Source organism: Mytilus trossulus, unplaced genomic scaffold (assembly GCF_036588685.1).
Source record: "Mytilus trossulus isolate FHL-02 unplaced genomic scaffold, PNRI_Mtr1.1.1.hap1 h1tg000360l__unscaffolded, whole genome shotgun sequence".
Taxonomy (NCBI): Eukaryota; Metazoa; Mollusca; class Bivalvia; order Mytilida; family Mytilidae; genus Mytilus; species Mytilus trossulus.
The window spans coordinates 18,582-37,254 of NW_026963338.1; the positions used below are offsets into that span (position 1 = coordinate 18,582).

At 35.6% G+C, this 18,673-nt stretch overlaps 1 protein-coding gene across 1 annotated transcript; it reads right to left on the reverse strand.

Moving 5' to 3' along the window:
- Positions 1 to 9,300: 9,300 nt before the first annotated feature.
- On the reverse strand, positions 9,301 to 16,756 carry LOC134701876 (uncharacterized). The gene is made up of 4 exons (XM_063562987.1): positions 16,254 to 16,756; positions 15,247 to 15,306; positions 13,104 to 13,166; positions 9,301 to 11,214 (listed from the first exon to the last, which is right to left on the reverse strand). The coding sequence occupies exons 1-4, from the start codon at positions 16,753 to 16,755 to the stop codon at positions 9,389 to 9,391; spliced, it is 2,451 nt and encodes an 816-aa protein (XP_063419057.1). The 5' UTR covers position 16,756; the 3' UTR covers positions 9,301 to 9,388.
- Between the last annotated feature and the right edge of the window lie 1,917 nt (positions 16,757 to 18,673).

Genomic DNA, 18,673 nt, shown 5'->3' on the forward strand with positions numbered 1-18,673 from the left:
CAATCTTTCTAATATTTGACAGACATTTAGTCAATAGGTAGATACAAACGTGACTAAAAGGAATTTGGGTACACTTCCTGTCTTCTATGTTTACGGAGCGCCCAAAGTGCCAGTTGGATATTCAAAATATATAGCGAAAACCTGCCCGAGACCGCTTAAATGAGGTTGAGACCCCCCTGGTCTTTCAATGGCCATAAAATTCAACCAAATCATTGAATCTGTATATATCAAGGTTGTATTAGATAGATTGACCAGAATAGCGTCATCTTCCATATCTACGGAGTGCTAAGATTGTCACTTTTCAGTCGAAAAATGTCAAAATTTTAGGACAAAGGGCACAGGGTAATGTTGAGAGCCCCCTGATCTCTCAATCTTTCTAATATTTGACAGACATTTAGTCAATAGGTAGATACAAACGTGACTAAAGGAATTTTGGTACACTTCCTGTCTTTTATGTTTACGGAGCGCCCAAAGTGACAGTTGGATATTCAAAATATATAGTGAAAACCTACCTAAGACCGTTTAAATGAGGGTGAGACTCCCCTGGTCTTTCAATGTCCATAAAATTGAATAAAATCATAGACTCTGTATATATAAAGGTTGTATTAGAAGGATTTCCCAGAATATTGTCATATTCGAATCTATGGAGGGCTTATGTTGTCACTTTTCAGCTAAAAATTCTCAAAATTTTAGGACAAAGGACACAGGGCTATGGCGTTAGCCCCTGATCTCTCAATCAGCCTAATATTAAGCAGACATATAGTTAATAGGTAGGCAAAAATTATAACCTTATGTTGGAAGGGGGCAACTGTGCCCAATTGGGATTGTGAGAGATTAAACAAAGATGCCCACCGTCTTGGCAAAGAGAGAGACCAATTGAGCTCTGCAAATTGTGAGCTTTGGGATGAAAAAACCAGGCGCACCGGCTATGATTACCACAAATTTTCTACTTTTTGAAAACCCATTGAATTGGGGATACTAGTAGTTGTTTTGGGTGACCTAAAATGATTTTATTTTGGATTGTTAGGATAAAGACATGGATCCAATAGCTTAAAATAGCTGGAATTAGTTGTTGAAAACGTTAATGCCCTGAGAGGTATTGCCAAAATGAACCACCTCCGATGGTACTCCCGGATGAGGAAGGATCAGTTGGTTCAGTTGATCGAAACGAAGATCAACATTATTTGCGCTTTGTCCCAACCCTATACGAGGAAGGATATTATCACCCAGGTCAAAAAGGATGAGTTGATAGGGGTTAGCAGGATGTCGAAAGATCAACTACTGGAGAAGTTACAGGAAAATTCAGAGAAGATAGGAAAGCCATTGGGGATAAAATTGAGGTACATCCACCATTTGTCCACTGAAGAAGGTATTTTTAAAACTACTTGAAAAATGACCCCATTATTGACATGGATGTGACGACCTACCTTGAGGTCTCTCGGATGTCAAGGGTGGAACTTATAGACGATTGTGCATTGAAAGGATAAAAGGATCAAAAAGTCAATGTAATGCTGCACAGTGAAAATTAACCAAACAGGTAAGATGGATGATGAGAACGTGGGATACTTTCACTCGGGAAACCAGATTTTCACCTTAACCACGGACTTGCTTGAAACCTAGGCCTTGAAGAGATGGATGAAAAGATCGGAGAAAAGATTGCACAGTGGACTCATAGCACCACCTACAGACATCATCCTCGGACCTCGGGCACAGCAGTACTTGCAGATCAGTAACAATCCTTCCGCCGACCACACCTGAAACCGATGGTATCTTCATCGGAAGCTAACCAGCATGCAGTTACTTCTGACGGCGATGATATTTTCGTGGATGGTGTAAGGTACAAAGGAACCCTTGACCTCTGGGAACTCATGGTGAAAAAGAAACCAGAATCGTTCGAGCCCGAAGTTTTTAAGACCTTGTAGACTATGCAGAGATCCTGAACAGTTCCGGTGCCATGTATCAAGGCAGTTAAACCTCTCGAGAACCCAAAGGCAATAAAGAAGATTGTGTCGCACATCTAAAGCAAGACGAGCAATGTAGCGGACTTCAAACCTTATTTCTACCCTCCGACTTTGACCAGCTCCTCTATCGCTTGGATCTGTGCAAAGCTGCCTACAGTGCTGGAAACAATGGTGTGCGCAATGCAATTGTAGCGATCCTCGATGCCATAAAGAAAGGTGAACACATCAGTATCAAGGAATATAAGCAACTCCATCGTAATATCATTAGTTAAGAAAGGTTTTGCTCGAAAGTATGCATACGGTGGTAGAAGTTTGTTTGACACTATCTGCGTGTTCTATCGCTTGTCTCATGTTCACCTTCTTTGCTGCCAAGACCTTGGAAAGTAAGGCTATGAGCGCTGCCACCAATGCAGCAATGATAGGAGTTAAAAAGGTGGTAGCCAAAGTCGTCGACCATGTCGTTGACAAAGTGACCCGCCCTCGAAAACCCAGTGTCCAACGCAGCAAACCCAATCAACAGCTAAGTGTTAAACGCAGTTAGCCCCACAGCCAAACCCAGTAAAGCAATCTCATCTCTGGTCGTGGCATCGCTATCATCCACAACTTCCTCCAACGTTATAAATAAATACATTATGTCTGACATCCTTACAATCACAGAAGTGTTGGCCTTCGATGAAAGTCTTCAAAAATATAAATACCAAGTTCACGTATTCGAACCTTGAGCCGGCGCCCAACTAACCAACTCTGGAGCGGAGACCCGAATCAACATCGAAACGCAGGACCTGTTCCTCCACCAAACCGAGCGTTATCTCTTGGTAGGAGGGCGACTTCAAAAGCACGATGGCACTCCATATGCAGACGTTGATCTCATTCACAATGGTATCATGTTTCTCTTCAAAACTATCTGTTATCGACTCTCCGGCCAGCAAATTGAACACATTAACGACCCCGGCATCGCCACCACTATGCTGGAAATGTTAACCTACCCCGAAGACTTCTCAAAATCGCAGGGTCCCAACTGTGGCATAAGGATTCTTCCACTGATGCCGAGGCTGAGAACACTGGATTTGCAGCCTGCAATGGATTCATTATCACCAAGACCACCAACAAAGGATCATACTCGTTTGCCATCCCCCTGAAACATATTTTGGGATGATTACATGTCATTCTTAGGGCAGCCGCCGTCAATAACGTGGCAAAAATAATCCTGATCTAAACTCTTGGTTCCTCCCTCACGTCACTCCTGCAGACGAAAACAAGATGCAACTGTACAAACCCATCCAGAATAAATCCAAGATCCACTGTGGATTTTGCATGAGACATTGCGATTTCATAGCCGTTCCCCAAGTCTCACAGTTTAAGTGCTGCCTAGCTGCCAATAGTGGTCGCGAAAAGCCTAGATATATCACCATTGCCTTCCAAACCGACAGAGATAATGACAAAATCCATAATGCTTCCGTGTTCGATCACTGCTCAGTCGTCCACTTTAATGCCGGTTTCTCACAAAACAAGGTTGCCATAGTGTTCAAGAAGGCTGTAGACATCAGAAAGAAATTCTACAACATTGACACCCTCCTCAGTAACGGTGGCGTCAACCCCTCTGGTTTCAATGACTTATAGCCGCTGTTTATCATCGATGTAAGTCATCAGTCCGAGTGGACATCCCGATTCGAGCGGAATTCGAGCGTTATGTTCCCGCCAACACCGAAGAATTTCCACTTGCAATGTCCTTCAGTTCGAATCGAACGGTCAGAAGTTGAACGTCGTGTTTTAATTAATAAATGGCCACCATACTGTTGCAACAAATCGTCAACAACACAGACCCAAAACAAGGGTTTTCCATTCTTGTCTCTGGAAACGATAGTCACATTCTTACCTGATTTGACCCCCTTACCTAACTACAATTTAAGGAATCGAACACCATATTGGGATTTAAGCGACATCTCTACACATTTGATCGGGCAACAAACGGTTACAAAGAGGGTGAATACATTGTTAGCATCAGAAGCATCAACAGCATCCTGGTGAACAGTAGCATCATCAATGGAAGCTACGTACACGTCACCCAACAGTCCACTATCTACAGCTTTTCCCCCGCAATCGATCCCGGGATAAAGATCATGCAAAAGCCAAAAAGCATGGTGTACTTACCCGTGACCTTGAGAACCATCAATCGCATGCAAACATACCTCACCGATCAAAACGGCGATCCTATCAATCTCCGCAGTGAACATCTCACCATCTGCTTTCATTTTCGCGAGGCATGCATAAATAGTCTATCAAAATACGGTTTGAACTTGATAAAAGGTGAAGCTAATAAATTACAGAAAGCAGCCAAAAAAGGTTGCCCGGTCACCATTCGTTTATCCCACACAAACCTGCAAGGTGCACACAAAATGTTGCTTAACCTGCGACAGATTGAAAAAGCTCCTAGAAAAGGTTCTAGTGGTATGACTCTGAAAATAAGCACTACCCAATTGAAGAAAAACATTCAAAAAGAAAGGGGATTCCTACCCAAGTTAGCGGAAATGGCTATGCGAGCCCTTCCTATGTTGGCGAACACAATTCTGCCAGCATGAAGTGATGGAGCCCTTATAAGTTGCCTGTGTGAAATAACGCATTTGGACCTGGATTTTACATCAAACGGGGTGGTTGTGTAAGCTGTGTGAAGGTGCGTGGCATAGGTCTGTATATCTTCCCCCGCCAAGCAAACTTCAACCTACGGTGAGGGTTTGTACTTGAAACAACTCGATTCTACTAGGGTTCTGGTTTGATCTGATCTGGATCAAACAGTCCGTTCAAGAACATCCCCCTTTTAATACAATCTTAATAAATATAGAATCTATGATTTGGTTGAATTTTATGGACATTGAAAGACCCGGGGGGTCTCAACCTCATTTAAGCGGTCTCGGGCAGGTTTTCGCTATATATTTTGAATATCCAACTGGCACTTTGGGCGCTCCGTAAACATAGAAGACAGGAAGTGTACCCAAATTCCTTTTAGTCATGTTTGTATCTACCTATTGACTAAATGTCTGTCAAATATTAGAAAGATTGAGAGGTCAGGGAGCTCTCACCATTACCCTGTGCCCTTTGTCCTAAAATTTTGACATTTTTCGACTGAAAAGTGACAATCTTAGCCCTCCGTAGATATGGAAGATGACGTTATTCTGGTAAATCCATCTAATACAACCTTTAAATATACAAAGTCAATAATTTGGTTGAATTTTATGGACATTGAAAGACCCTGGGGTCTCAACCTCATTTAAGCGGTCTCGGGTAGGTATTCGCTATATATTTTGAATATCCAACTGGCACTTTGGGCGCTCCGTAAACATAGAAGACAGGAAGTGTACCCAAATTCCTTTTAGTCACGTTTGTATCTACCTATTGACTAAATGTCTGTCAAATATTAGAAAGATTGAGCGATCAGGGGGCTCTCACCATAACCCTGTGCCCTTTGTCCTAAAATTTTGACATTTTTTCGAATGATTTGTTTTTGTTTTTTTGGCTTTCCATATATATTCCTATTTATAGTTATAAATATTTCTAGAGTTATGGGTTTTTCTTTTTGTCTTTAGAAATATTATACACAAAAGTACATCTTTGAAGTCGTTTTATTGACAAAACTCTATAATACATATAGACAAAATGAAATATGTAACATGAAAAAGGTTTACAACGAAAAATTACGACGAGAAATTACGACAGCTTGAAAAGGTCATTTAACGATTTCCTACGTATTTTATCAGTCTTTTTAAATATGAAAATAATGCTTTTTATGTTATCAAGTATTTAATTTTCTTATAATTTTTTTCACTAAATTTTGAATATCAAACCGGCTGCTAGCAGTCGATTGGATATTGAATATCGAATAACGAATAACGAACCGGCTGCTAACTTCACATTCATTAATTATTTTCTTGTTGATAACAAGAGGCTCTTAAGGGCATACGATACAGTTTTGATCCTGTATTTACAAGTTCATGAAAATTTGCATATAGGCTATTTTTTACCTGATTAAATCAAATATGTAATCAAAAATATACCTTCATGTGCTACTTTTTGCGTAAAATGAGGTCGAAATTTTGTATATTTGCCTGAAATTCAGATTTGTGGCCGTAATTTCTTTTTCGAAAGAAAGACATAACTTTTTTGTTATAAAAGATAAAAAAAAAATGTTTAAGAAATAATTCATGGGGGCTTGAATATATCGTTATTTTACCACAGGTTGGCCCTTAATGACAAATATTTTACCCTGAGCGATAGCGAGGGGTAAAATATCGGCATAAAGGGACAACCCGTGGTAAAATCTAGATATATTCAAGCCCACATGAATTATTTCGATTCTAATAGGACAAATATGGCATTTTTTTGGATCGACGCGCTCTAGGTAGAGGCCATTATTTGCCGTTCCCATAAATTAACGCACCTTTAGATTGGCGTAAAAGAACGGAGCAAACAGAATAACTGACATGCTCAAACTATTCACAAAACTTATTAAGATAGATTTGGATGAATTTAGATGATAACTTCTTATATGTCTTCTATGTATATAAAAAAAATGGGCTGATACCACATTTTAGCATCGTTTGTTTACGTTTCCTTGTTGTAATGATTTTTGTATCAAAAGCGTGTATTTTCCCGTAAAATGCTTAAATTATAACGTCATCATTCTATGACGTCGGGTACTTCATTCATAAAACAACATATGACGTGGGAGTACGATCGGAACAGCCAATGCAATATATTCATATTTTACCACGGGTGTGTACTCAAAGCGTTTGAAGGACATCATGTTAGAATTTTTGTTAAATAATCGGTAATTTCTGTTTTTTATAAATATCTTTAAAAAATATGCATTTTTTTATTCAGAAATGACTCATATTTATCAAATGTTCATGAATTGAGGAAAAAACGTCATTTTTTACTGCATGTTTACCAAAATTAAAAAAATCCTCTATTTACAGTTTTATAAAATTTGGGTCACATAATCTCCCTGCAAAATGAAACCAAATGCCGTTTTGAAAAATAGGGGTCCATGAACTCGTTTTCAAATTAAATCAGTTTGAACGATAAAAATCAGTCGAAAAATGCATCTTTTCCCGATATGTCACAGTTTGACGTCGAGAAAATAACAAATTACGTTAGCAACGTCATTACCTTCCCTGTAACTGTATCGTATGCCCTTAAGAGCCTGTGTCGCTCTATGTGCATATTAAACAAAAGACACAGATGGATTAATAACAAAAAATTGTGTTTTGGTGATGGTGATGTGTTTTTAGATCTTACTTTACTGAACATTTTGCTGCTTATAATTATCTCAATCTAAATAAAGTATAATAAACTTGGCCCAGTAGTTACAGTGGAAAATATTGACTATAAAGGGCAATAACTCCTTAATTTTGGTCATGTTGATTTATTTTTAGACCTTACTTTGCTGAACATTATTGCTGTTTACAGTTTATCTCTATCTTTTATAATATTTAAGATAATAACCAAAAAATGCAAAAATTTCCTCTAACCCTTTCGGCGCCAAAACGACATTTTGTCGTTTACCGCTAGCACGCCAAAACGACATTTTTGTCGTTTTTCAGTAGAACATACAAAGCATTAAAACGTATATAAAAACTTCATTTGACTGCCGAAACCATTTTAGGTTTAAAGAAAAATAATTGACTTCGTTCTGTTATCCAAAAATAAACATAAAAGTCTCAAATTATATATTGAATTTTGGGGTTGAAAACTATTTTTTTCTGAGATAATGTGCAAATTTTTACACAATCTATACTCCAATTATAAACTTTGTATGCCTTTATTTATTGAATTAACTGAATGAAATTAGCTCACATGGTTGACTAAAAAAAAAGTTGTTATTTTATTTTTAAATTGGAACGTTTATCTGAATGACGTCATCAAAACTACTAATTCGGGGGCATCAACCCAACAATTCGTCTGAAAATTGCAGGGCAGATAGATCTTGACCTGATAAACAATTTGACCCATTTCAGAATCTATATTTTACCCCTATGTTCTATTTTTAGCCATGCATGGTGGCTATCATGGTTGGTTGTCTAGACCATCGGACAGATTTTTAAACTAGATACCCCAATGATGAGTGTGGCCAAATTTAGTTTAATTTGGTCCAGTAGTTTCAGAGAAGAAGATTTTTTTGTAATAAATTACGGACGCAGGACGACGGACGTCAAGTGATGAGAAAAGCTCACTTGGCCTATGAGCAATACAATGTGAGTTCGTGGTCAAGTGGTTAAGACCGATGGCTACAGTGCTGAAGGACCCGAGTTCGATTCTCACTCGGGGTGCTAAAATTATCAGTACATCAGAAGGGTAATTTTCACCCTCTCACACACATCTCTGGTACCCAGACCGGAGTTTAAACTAGAATGGGTACTTTGGGGGCCTCGGTTGGTCAAAGTTGTCCCCTACTTTGGCCTGGCGATCAATCTTCTGATATCTCTCTGGTTTGTCTGTTTCCATCGAGTGGCCCGGTGGTTCTCTCCGAGTACTTCGGCTTCCTCCACCATAATAACAGACTTCCCGGTGTCCTAGCACTTCCTTTGTGTTGGATGGGGATTGAACTGTCCTTGTAAAAATAATTGTCGTATAAATAAACGTTTGTGACACATCTCCATTAATCCCGACAGGGAGTGTACATGGATGTCATTGTACCCTCGCAGTTTTCGAGGGGTTCTTCGGATATCAGAGGCATTTACCAGTACATACATACATACATACAATCAAAGAATTGTTGAAAAAATTATTGTAAAATCATTTTCATTAGAATTTTACACAATATCAAGCGCTATTTAAAAGATAAAGAATAATAATGTATCCATAGTAACACGGATGCCCCATTCGCACTATCACTATCATTTTTTATGTTCAGTGGACCGTGAAATTGGAATCAAAACTCTAATTGGCATTTACAATTATAAAAATCATATCACAGGGAACATGTGTCAGTCAGGATTCTACTTCGTCAAAATTATCTCCCCAAGTACGCCAGTTCATTTTCACAATCGTAGAAATCTATCTACCAGCTAATGAGCATCATTTAATGTTATTGTCTGCATTGAGTCAACTTAAAACTATTGTCTGATCGGTTGTCAAGTGGAATTTTCAAAAAGTCATAAACATTTAATTTTTTTTTTAAATATTTCGTGGAAGGGCAGACTAAAATTGTTCAGTGGTTGAAGACCATAAACCCTTATTTTCACAAACAATAAAATATGTTTTTTTTAAGATATGCATTTTCACCATTCAACTTAAAAGACTCGTCAAGTACACCTACTCTGTTTTTGTTATTCATTAGAAAGGTATTTTACTTGACAAATATATTTTATCTTATAGTACTGTGAATTTCTTATGTTATAAAGTCAACCTGATTTGTTTATGACAGACAGTTATTAAAGAACAATACAACTAGACTTATTTTTTCTTCGCAGTTCTTCTTCTCTACGGCACTGATCAAGTTCTTCCTTTTCTCTCTTGAGTTGTTGGTCATTTTTATATCTGTTTAATTCTTGGACAAATTCAGATTCCTCACCATGAGCCCTGATTGCCACTAGAATGTGCTTATTAGAAATGTTCACATGCTCTTTAAGTAGACACAATGATTCATTGCTTCCCAGATGACAAGCAGCCCACATGCATTTTTCTTTTGTATCCAACCACCATTCTTTTTCTAATAATGAATCTTTTATAGGTGGATGAATTAATATATGACTTGCAAGTCTTAATTTTGGTCTTTCCTGATGAAACAAATACCAAAGGAATCCATAAAACTGTGATTTTTCTTTCTGTAATAATTCTACATAACTGTCAAATTCATTAGTGATGAAATTGTGAACAATGAAGTCTACAAAGGTATCATCATCTAATGCTTCGTGTGTTGCTACATTGTCAATATTTCCATCTTTTATCTCCTTAATAAATCTTTCTAATAAAATTTGATAATGTTTGGGAAAAATACGTAAACATAAATCTCTAGTTTGATTGTTAATATGATCTTCATGTACTGTAGTAGTGGCTCTATTACGATTTGATTTGCCAACAGTCACATATTCTATAAGAAATTTACTACTACATTTACTCAAAGCAAGGGACAAACCTTCGGGTAAGACAGTATTTAATCCAAGGGTCAAACAGACTGCATCTCCAAATGCTTCATGTACAAATTCACACGAATTTTCTTCTTCATTGTATTTGAAATAAAAACCATTATACCCTTTAATGGTGAAATTTGCTAAATGATTAAAAATTTCAGAACTTCGAGATTCTCTAAGTGAACAAATGTTGGCAAGTTCTTTGAACATCAAATTTTCTTCATTCCTTAAAATGTTTTCAATATGTTCAATAAAAACCTTTCCATCCTGACTAAGAATTAACAACAGCAAATAAAAGTGGTACTTTTTTCCTTCTTGGTCTTCCATCTGCTTTTGTAAATATATCACTTTGTCGATAAAAAGCTCTAGTGGATGGTGAAAAAAGTCAACACCCCTTCTAAAATAATGGTCATTACATACAAATTTGTAACAACACTCAATAAATCCTACAGGTGTATATATGCGTGAAACATGCCTCAGAGTTCTTGCCGATATTCTAGGGTTTTCAGATTCAAGGTCTTCATCTCTATAGTCTAAGCATATCTGTACCTTAGTTAAATCTTCTTTCAATGCATATTTAAAGTACTCATTTATCATAAGATATCGCTCATTTTCATCAAAAGTAAATTCTTCTTCCATATCAAATCTGAATCTTTCGAAGTCTTTAAAAAATGGAAAATCTCGGAGAGAATTTTCATATTCACACCAAATACTGTTTGGCATAGTCGTCACAATTAATATTAAAGAAGATCGTTTTATGAATTCTAACATATTTTGCAAAGGGCATTCCCAGTTTGTTGAAAATGTATGTTTTTCAAATGTACCACTGGATCCAAACATACCTTCTAACCAAATGATAGATTTATCGTTTGGATGTATATGTATACATGAATTCCATTGGTCGGGTGATGATATTATAACAGGATTCAAGTGGTTACCTGCTATCTCTGCATGAGTGTAATAGTACAATAATTCTTTAACCATAGATTTTTTTCCACACCCAAAATTTCCAGTAATGACAAGGAATTGTACTTTTTCCAGTTTTCTTATGGCTTCTAGAAAAGCAACTGTTTTATCCATTCTTATGCCTGTGTTAATGTGATTCTGTATGACAACCTTTGTTCTTGCTAAAACATAATATTTGGAATACTACAGTATATGTTTATTTGAGGAATATTCATGTAGGAACAATGTGCATTTTATGTGTAAGAGCAAAGAAGGCTGTTTGTTTGCTTTGGGTTTTTTTTTAAACATTCAAACCAAAGTATAATTGTTATTCCACTAGCATATAGAGTTTTGTCTGTGAGGATGATATACTTTGTATGAAATGATTACTTATTGCATTTTTTTTTAATTTAAATTTAAATACACTTCTATACTTCTAATACAATCCAACATTTTCTACATTTGAAAATGCCTGTACCAAGTCAGGAATATGACAGGCGTCGTCCATTCATCTGATGTGTTTTGCCATTTTTGTTTTGCCAAGTGATTAATAGGGACTTTCCGATTGAATATTCCTCGGAGTTCAGTATTTTTGTAATTTTACTTTTTATACACATTTATGAATCACTTTTTATGCACATTTATGTCTTTAAAGAGGGACGAAAAATACCAAAGGGACAGTCAAACTCATAAATCTAAAACAAACTGACAACGCCATGGCTAAAATGAAAAAGACAAACAAACAATGGTACACATGACACAACATAGAAAACAAAAGAATAAACAATACGAACCCCACCAAATACAAGGGGCGATCTCAGGTGCTCCGGAAGGGTAAGCAGATCCTGCTCCACATGTGTCATCCGTCGTGTTGCTTATGTGATATCACATGCGGAAAATAGTTTAATTCGGTAGGTCACATTCATGAAAGGGAAGCGGATTGAAGTTACGATCCAATATCATATTCTTAAACGGTTATTCCATAACGGTCAACCAACTCGTGATGGCGTCCGTAAAGTTTACGAAGGGATGATTTCAACATCACCCTTTGAAACTCTTTGTTTAATAGCTTCCTTGCGAGCAGCAACCCACTAACAAGAAAATCATGATAGGAAATGCAAGCACGGGAATATCGTATCAATTAGGAAATATAAACCCCGTATGCGGGTGCTGCTGGAATGTTGCTACTTAGAAATGGAACGTTCACAATTGGAAAGCTGAAATCATCTCTTTTGTCGTAAAGTTTTGTTTTCAACCGATCCTCATTGTCAATTTCTAGATGTAAGTCAAGATATGAAGCCGACTTAACTGTATCTGTAGTGTCCTTTACCTCTAGTTCAATGGGATTTTAAACTTTTCGTTGAAGTCTACAAACCCACTCAATATTTCACATTAAAAATATATGTAAACCAACAAATTAAACAAGAACGTGTCCACAGTACACGGATGCCCCACTCACACTATCATTTTCTATGTTCACTTGACCGTGAAATTGGGGTAGAAACTATAATTTGGCATTAAAATAAAAAAAAGATCATATCATAGGAAACATATGTACTAAGTTTTAAGTTGGTTGAGCTTCAACTTCATCAAAAACTACCTTGACCAAAAACTTTAACGTGAAGCGGTACAGACGGACGGACAGACGAACGTATGCACAGACTAAAAATCATAATGCCCCTCTGCTATCGAAGTTGAGTCATAAAAACACTGGTTGTCCCTTGCAAACATATCCAGGACTAAAATGATACAAACCCCAATTAGGACCAATTTAAAAAAAAAACTGTTAGATCAAAAACAAAAGATATGTCTTGTATTTATGTAACATTATCACAAAGTTAAACAATTATTATAGCTAATATTTCAGATGCACATGTAAGTCTCCCTTCCATGACAATCATAATTTTATTTCCATTTATTTTCAAACAAACTACATGACTTGTATAGTGCTGAGAAAATATGGCAGAAATATGTTACAGGCAGACGGACAACCATTACCTAGTATTTCCCAATCTTTATTTTTCATTTGACCAAGGGCAAAAAAAATGTATTAACTTCCACAAAAACTTACCATCTAAATTATCCAAAGTCTCGCTAGTATGACTGTCTGTTCTTTCGACAGGGGCAGCTGTTCCTATTTATAACAATAACATGAATTTAAAAGGTGAGAATATTTTATTCATCATCAGTATATTTAATATGTAGGTATAATGTACATATATACATGACATACATTGAAATATATATATATTTTTTAAAGTTGTCTAACTAATCTGCATGATCAATATTATTTTATACATGTTAGATGTATTACATTATTGTGTATTGTCCAATATTATTTTATACATGTTAGATGTATTACATTATTGTGTATTGTCCAAAATTATTTTATACATGTTAGATGTATTACATTATTGTGTATTGTCCAATATTATTTTATACATGTTAGATGTATTACATTATTGTGTATTGTCCAAAATTATTTTATACATGTTAGATGTATTACATTATTGTGTATTGTCCTGTAATGTCACACTTGTGCTTATTTCAATGTTTAAGATTACAGAAAATGATTTTATTTTTATTGTTTTAAAGATTCAGCAGAAGGAATAGAAAAAAATATGACTAGAGGAACATGGCCTAAGCAGTAGGTCCAGTAAGACCACTTTTTGGCCCTAAAATACATGACGTATAGCAGTTTTAAAACGTTGTTAAAATGTAAACCTTAAGATATTAATTTAAACATAGAATACTACTATTATCAATAATGTGGTCATTTTAATAAATTTCCTGTTAAAAAAACTAAGGATTTTCTTATCCCAGGCATAGATAACCTTAGCCGTATTTGGCACAACTTTTTGGAATTTTGGATCCTCAATGCTCTTCAACTTTGTATAAATTGTTTGGCTTTATAAATATTTTGATATGCGCGTCACTGATGAGTCTTATGTAGACGAAACGCGCGTCTGGCGTACTAAATTATAATCCTGGTAGCTTTGATAACTATCTGCTATATAAATATGGGCTGTTTTGACAAAACAATGCACATGTATCGGGTACTAGCATTACAAAGTCATGTTATATTACTGAAATCTTCAAAATTTTAGCATTTGAGACAAATTTTAAACGGTTTCTGTCATAAATCGTAGTGGCCACATTTGTGTTCAATCTTGATATTCAAATATAAGTTGTATTTAATGATAATTCATAACCTGATAACATATATAAAGGTTGAGGATGAACATGGATGCAGCCATTTTCATTTTTGACAAAACCCATCTGAAAAGTGACCTATTAATATGTTAGATTTTTGTTGGCACATATGAATTACCAAACTGCACATGTAAGCAGCCTGGTTGGCATTCAATTCTTACTTGCATCTCATGTGCTTCACATGTGAAACTTATGTGCTTTTTTTTAACAATTTCTGTACGGTTTATGGCAAATTTGACTTGTTTGCTGGATTTTAATATTTAAGCTTGAGTTGGAGGGCCTAAATCAGTTCAAATCTTTCACATAAACTAATTGAATCTACTAAAGTAGACACTTCAGTGTTTAAAAAGTTTTCAAAATCTTTCATCAGATGAACCTGCAGTTTTAAGCCAAAATCAGCCGTTACCGAACCTAATCCTTTGTGTTATTTTAACATGTTTAAGGCTTAAATCATTTAATTAGCAAATATGTGATACATATAATTTTTACACTTCAGTGACAACATTTTTCACACTGGTTTGGATCAGAATTTTATAAGACTAGCCTTGAATTAAAATATACAACCTCCTTATTTTGGTCTCATTTGACCAGGTCAAAAAGTAAGGTTTAGGTATGCTGTTTATGATAGCATCTGCAGCTAAGTCAACGATATATTAAGTTGTGTAAAGGCAAGTTTAAGAAGAACATCTAATGGTAGGTCTTTGATTTATGGTATGTAGTTGTATTGTAGTGGCACCTATCTTTCAATGAAGATTATTTGGTCCAGTCCAATCAGTCATCGTACTTTTGCTTACTTAAATTTTTTTATTATAATACGTTAAGGTAAGAAAAACCACTACTTAGTGATATGTCAATGTTACATGTATATGGTATGTAGATGCGTTTGTATTGCCTCATCTCATTTCCATGGAGATTATTCAACCCACTTCCTTAATTATAATATTATATATTAAGCATGCGAGTATCTATTTTTTATATATAACTTGATATGCCTATCATACCTGAAGAAAGGTTGATGTTCTCAGACTGAAATACAGTAACATTATTTGTTACTGATGTTCCTACAATATAGAATGAACAGGTAATTTATATACCTATATAATAAAATAATAAAAAATATATCAGGTAATTGATGTACCTACAATAGAGAAAAATCAGGTTATTGATGTACCTTAGATATAGAAATATCAGGTAACTGATGTACCTTTGATTTGGAAATATCAGGTAACTGATGTACCTTTCGATAGAGAATTATTAGGTAACTGATGTACCTTTGATAGAAAAATATCAGGAAACTGTATAACTTAATGTGTCACAAAAGAGTAAAGAAATATTGGTGTTTCATTTTGTTTATACTTTTAGTTCTATTTACTTAAGTTTTACTTTATCTTATATACCTGGTTAATCATGCTGTTTTGTACATGAAACACCTGGCCAGTGTCTGGCTTACAAAGTTTTTATTTATGGCATATTTCATTGTCTAAGATAAGTTATTACCATATATTATACCTATATCATTTGCGTCTTTGTTAGATTAATTTGTATGCTTGTTTGAATATTTAAGTCAGCGTGATGTGCCGATGTTTTGTGTGTAATTTTACACGGTTTCTACAGCTGGGTCCTAATTATCGTCATATCATCCCAATATGACAGTTTTGGTTACTTACCCAATTCTTTCAAAGTTATGGAACAATGAATATTTGATGTATAGGTGGGAGGTTTAGCTAGCGATAAAAAAATTTATATGACCCACTTTTTTTTTTTTAAATGCCTGTTTTAAAATCAGAACTATCTATGGCAGTTGTTTTTCACTTGTTCAGATTGTTGATTCATAACATTTGATTTCGGTTGTTTTATAGGCTCCCTGGTTTAGAATTTTCTTTGGAATTCAGTATTTTTGTTAAACTATTTTAAAAGAAGATTATGAATGTTCTTCTATAAAGCATCACGGCTTTCAAATTAAACAAGAAGAATACCAGGGTTAAGGCTCTTATAATAGTAGACGTACCTTCCTGTGACGTGCATGATAATTGTCGCTGAACCGTATTTGCAATATTCAAGGCACGGTGTATCTTTTCTGTGCTAACATTTGAATGTGTTAGACATAATTCATCTTCTTTTAAATATGAAATTGATTTTACATCTTTTCCAAATTGTCTGCTTTCTGCTGATTTATTGAAATTTGTAACTTGTTTCTGGTTCACATTTGGAATTTGAATTGGCATAGACAATCCATGTTCAGTTAGAACTTCAGATTGATTTACATTATTTTTTTTGTGAGTGAAAGTTATAACATTTCCGTAATGTCCACTATCTGTAATATCTTGCCATGAATCAAGTTCATTTTCGACTAGAGGAGAACATGGATTGTTTTTATTGTCATTTAAAGTTTCACCCTTCTTATTTGCTACAACATTTTGTAATTTAACACTATGTTGATCACATTCTTCTATGCTGCTTTCCACATCATCATGATCACTGTTCGTGTAACATGCTGCTGCACTGGCCATTTTAGACCTGGAAAATTCCAATATGAATTAGCATATTGTATAAATTAAAGAACCTTAGTGAGCACGCTCACATACCCCACGTCCCCACATTGTCATTGGAGAAATCAAATAAGTGTAAGGAAAAAATTGTATAAGAAAAAATATTGAATAATAATTTCCTGTCAATATGCACATCTACATGCATAGTATGTCCTTATTATCTACAAAATTTCATGAAATTCTGTTGTGTGGTTTCAGAGGAGTTGAGATGACAAACTGTTGCAGAAGTACATTGAAGCAAATAAGTTCAACTCCTAGAAAAAAAAATGAATCAAAAGTTCTTGTCTAAATGTACATCTAAGTAGTATGTCCTTATTATCTACAAAGTTTCATGAAATTCTGTTGTGTGGTTGGAGAGGAGTTGCGACGACAAACTGTTGCAGTAGCACTTTTAAGTAAATAAGTTCAAAGGGGCGTTACTCCTAGAAAAAAAATTGAATCGCAATTTCCCGTCGATATGCACAACTACATAGTATGTCCTTATTATCTGAAAAGGTTTCATGAAATTCTGTTGAGTGGTTTGAGAGGAGTTGCGATGACAAACTGTTGCAGTAGTACACTAAAGTAAATAAGTTCAAAGGGGTGGAACTCCTAGAAAAAAAAATTGAATCGCAATTTCCCGTCGATATGCACAACTACATAGTATGTCCTTATTATCTGAAAAGGTTTCATGAAATTCTGTTGAGTGGTTTGAGAGGAGTTGCGATGACAAACTGTTGCAGTAGTACACTAAAGTAAATAAGTTCAAAGAGGCGTAACTACTAGAAAAAAAATTGAATCGCAATTTCCCGTCGATATGCACAACTACATAGTATGTCCTTATTATCTGAAAAGGTTTTGTGAAATTCTGTAGAGTGGTTTGAGAGGAGTTGCGATGACAAGAAACAGGACTGACGGACGGACGGACGGACTGACAGACGGACGGACTGACAGACGGACAGACGGGTCAAAAACATTATACCCTCCGCAACTCGTTGCGTGGGGTGTAATTAGTGTTCAATAAACTAATATTTAGAACAGTTGGACACATGTAACGGTTCCAGTAGTCAGGTGTACTACTTTGTACAAGTAATTTTTATTTATATAATATCATACTTATGTACTAACACAGGAAGGTTATCAAAGGAAGAAAAAATCACATTTAATGGTCAGCTTATTAATATAAATGAGAAAAAATAAATTTATATTAATTACATATAAATCCTGATACCGACAACAGAGACTTCGAAATACCTGAATTTACAGACAGTTTGCCAAAATATCTAGGTCCTATTATGGATTCAACAGGAGAAAACCTTACATCTCACCAGAAACAAAAGGTTGCAAGACTTAAAATGGAATTCAAAAACATATTTGCTAAGAATGATGAAGATCTTGGTTGCTTTTCTGGTATTCAACACTAAATAGAGACTGGCGAAGCTTGGCCAATTCGTCAGCCCCTAAGACGTCATACATTAGTATTCCAAAGGGAAGAAAAAGCATATCGATAAACACGATAAGCTTCTCCAAAGTGAAACAGTTGTACCGTTTGATTTTTAAAAATTGTCAGCACCAGTTGTTCTTAAGAGGAAAAAAGATGGAGGTATAAGATGGCGCATTGACTACAGGAAAATCAACGCAGTAACCAAAGATTCGTATCTTCTTCCGAATATCGAAGAATTTTTAGACATCTTGTGTATTTTCGACACTGGGCCTTCTTAGCGGGTACCATCAAATTGAAGTTGCACCCGACAATCGATGCAAAATTGCATTCAAAACTCATTACGGACTGTTTGAATACACTCGAATGCAGTTTGGGCTATGTGGAGCACCATGCAGGAACCTTTCAACGGGTAATGTTATTACACCTGCGAGGTATTCAGTGGGAAATGGTTCTTAT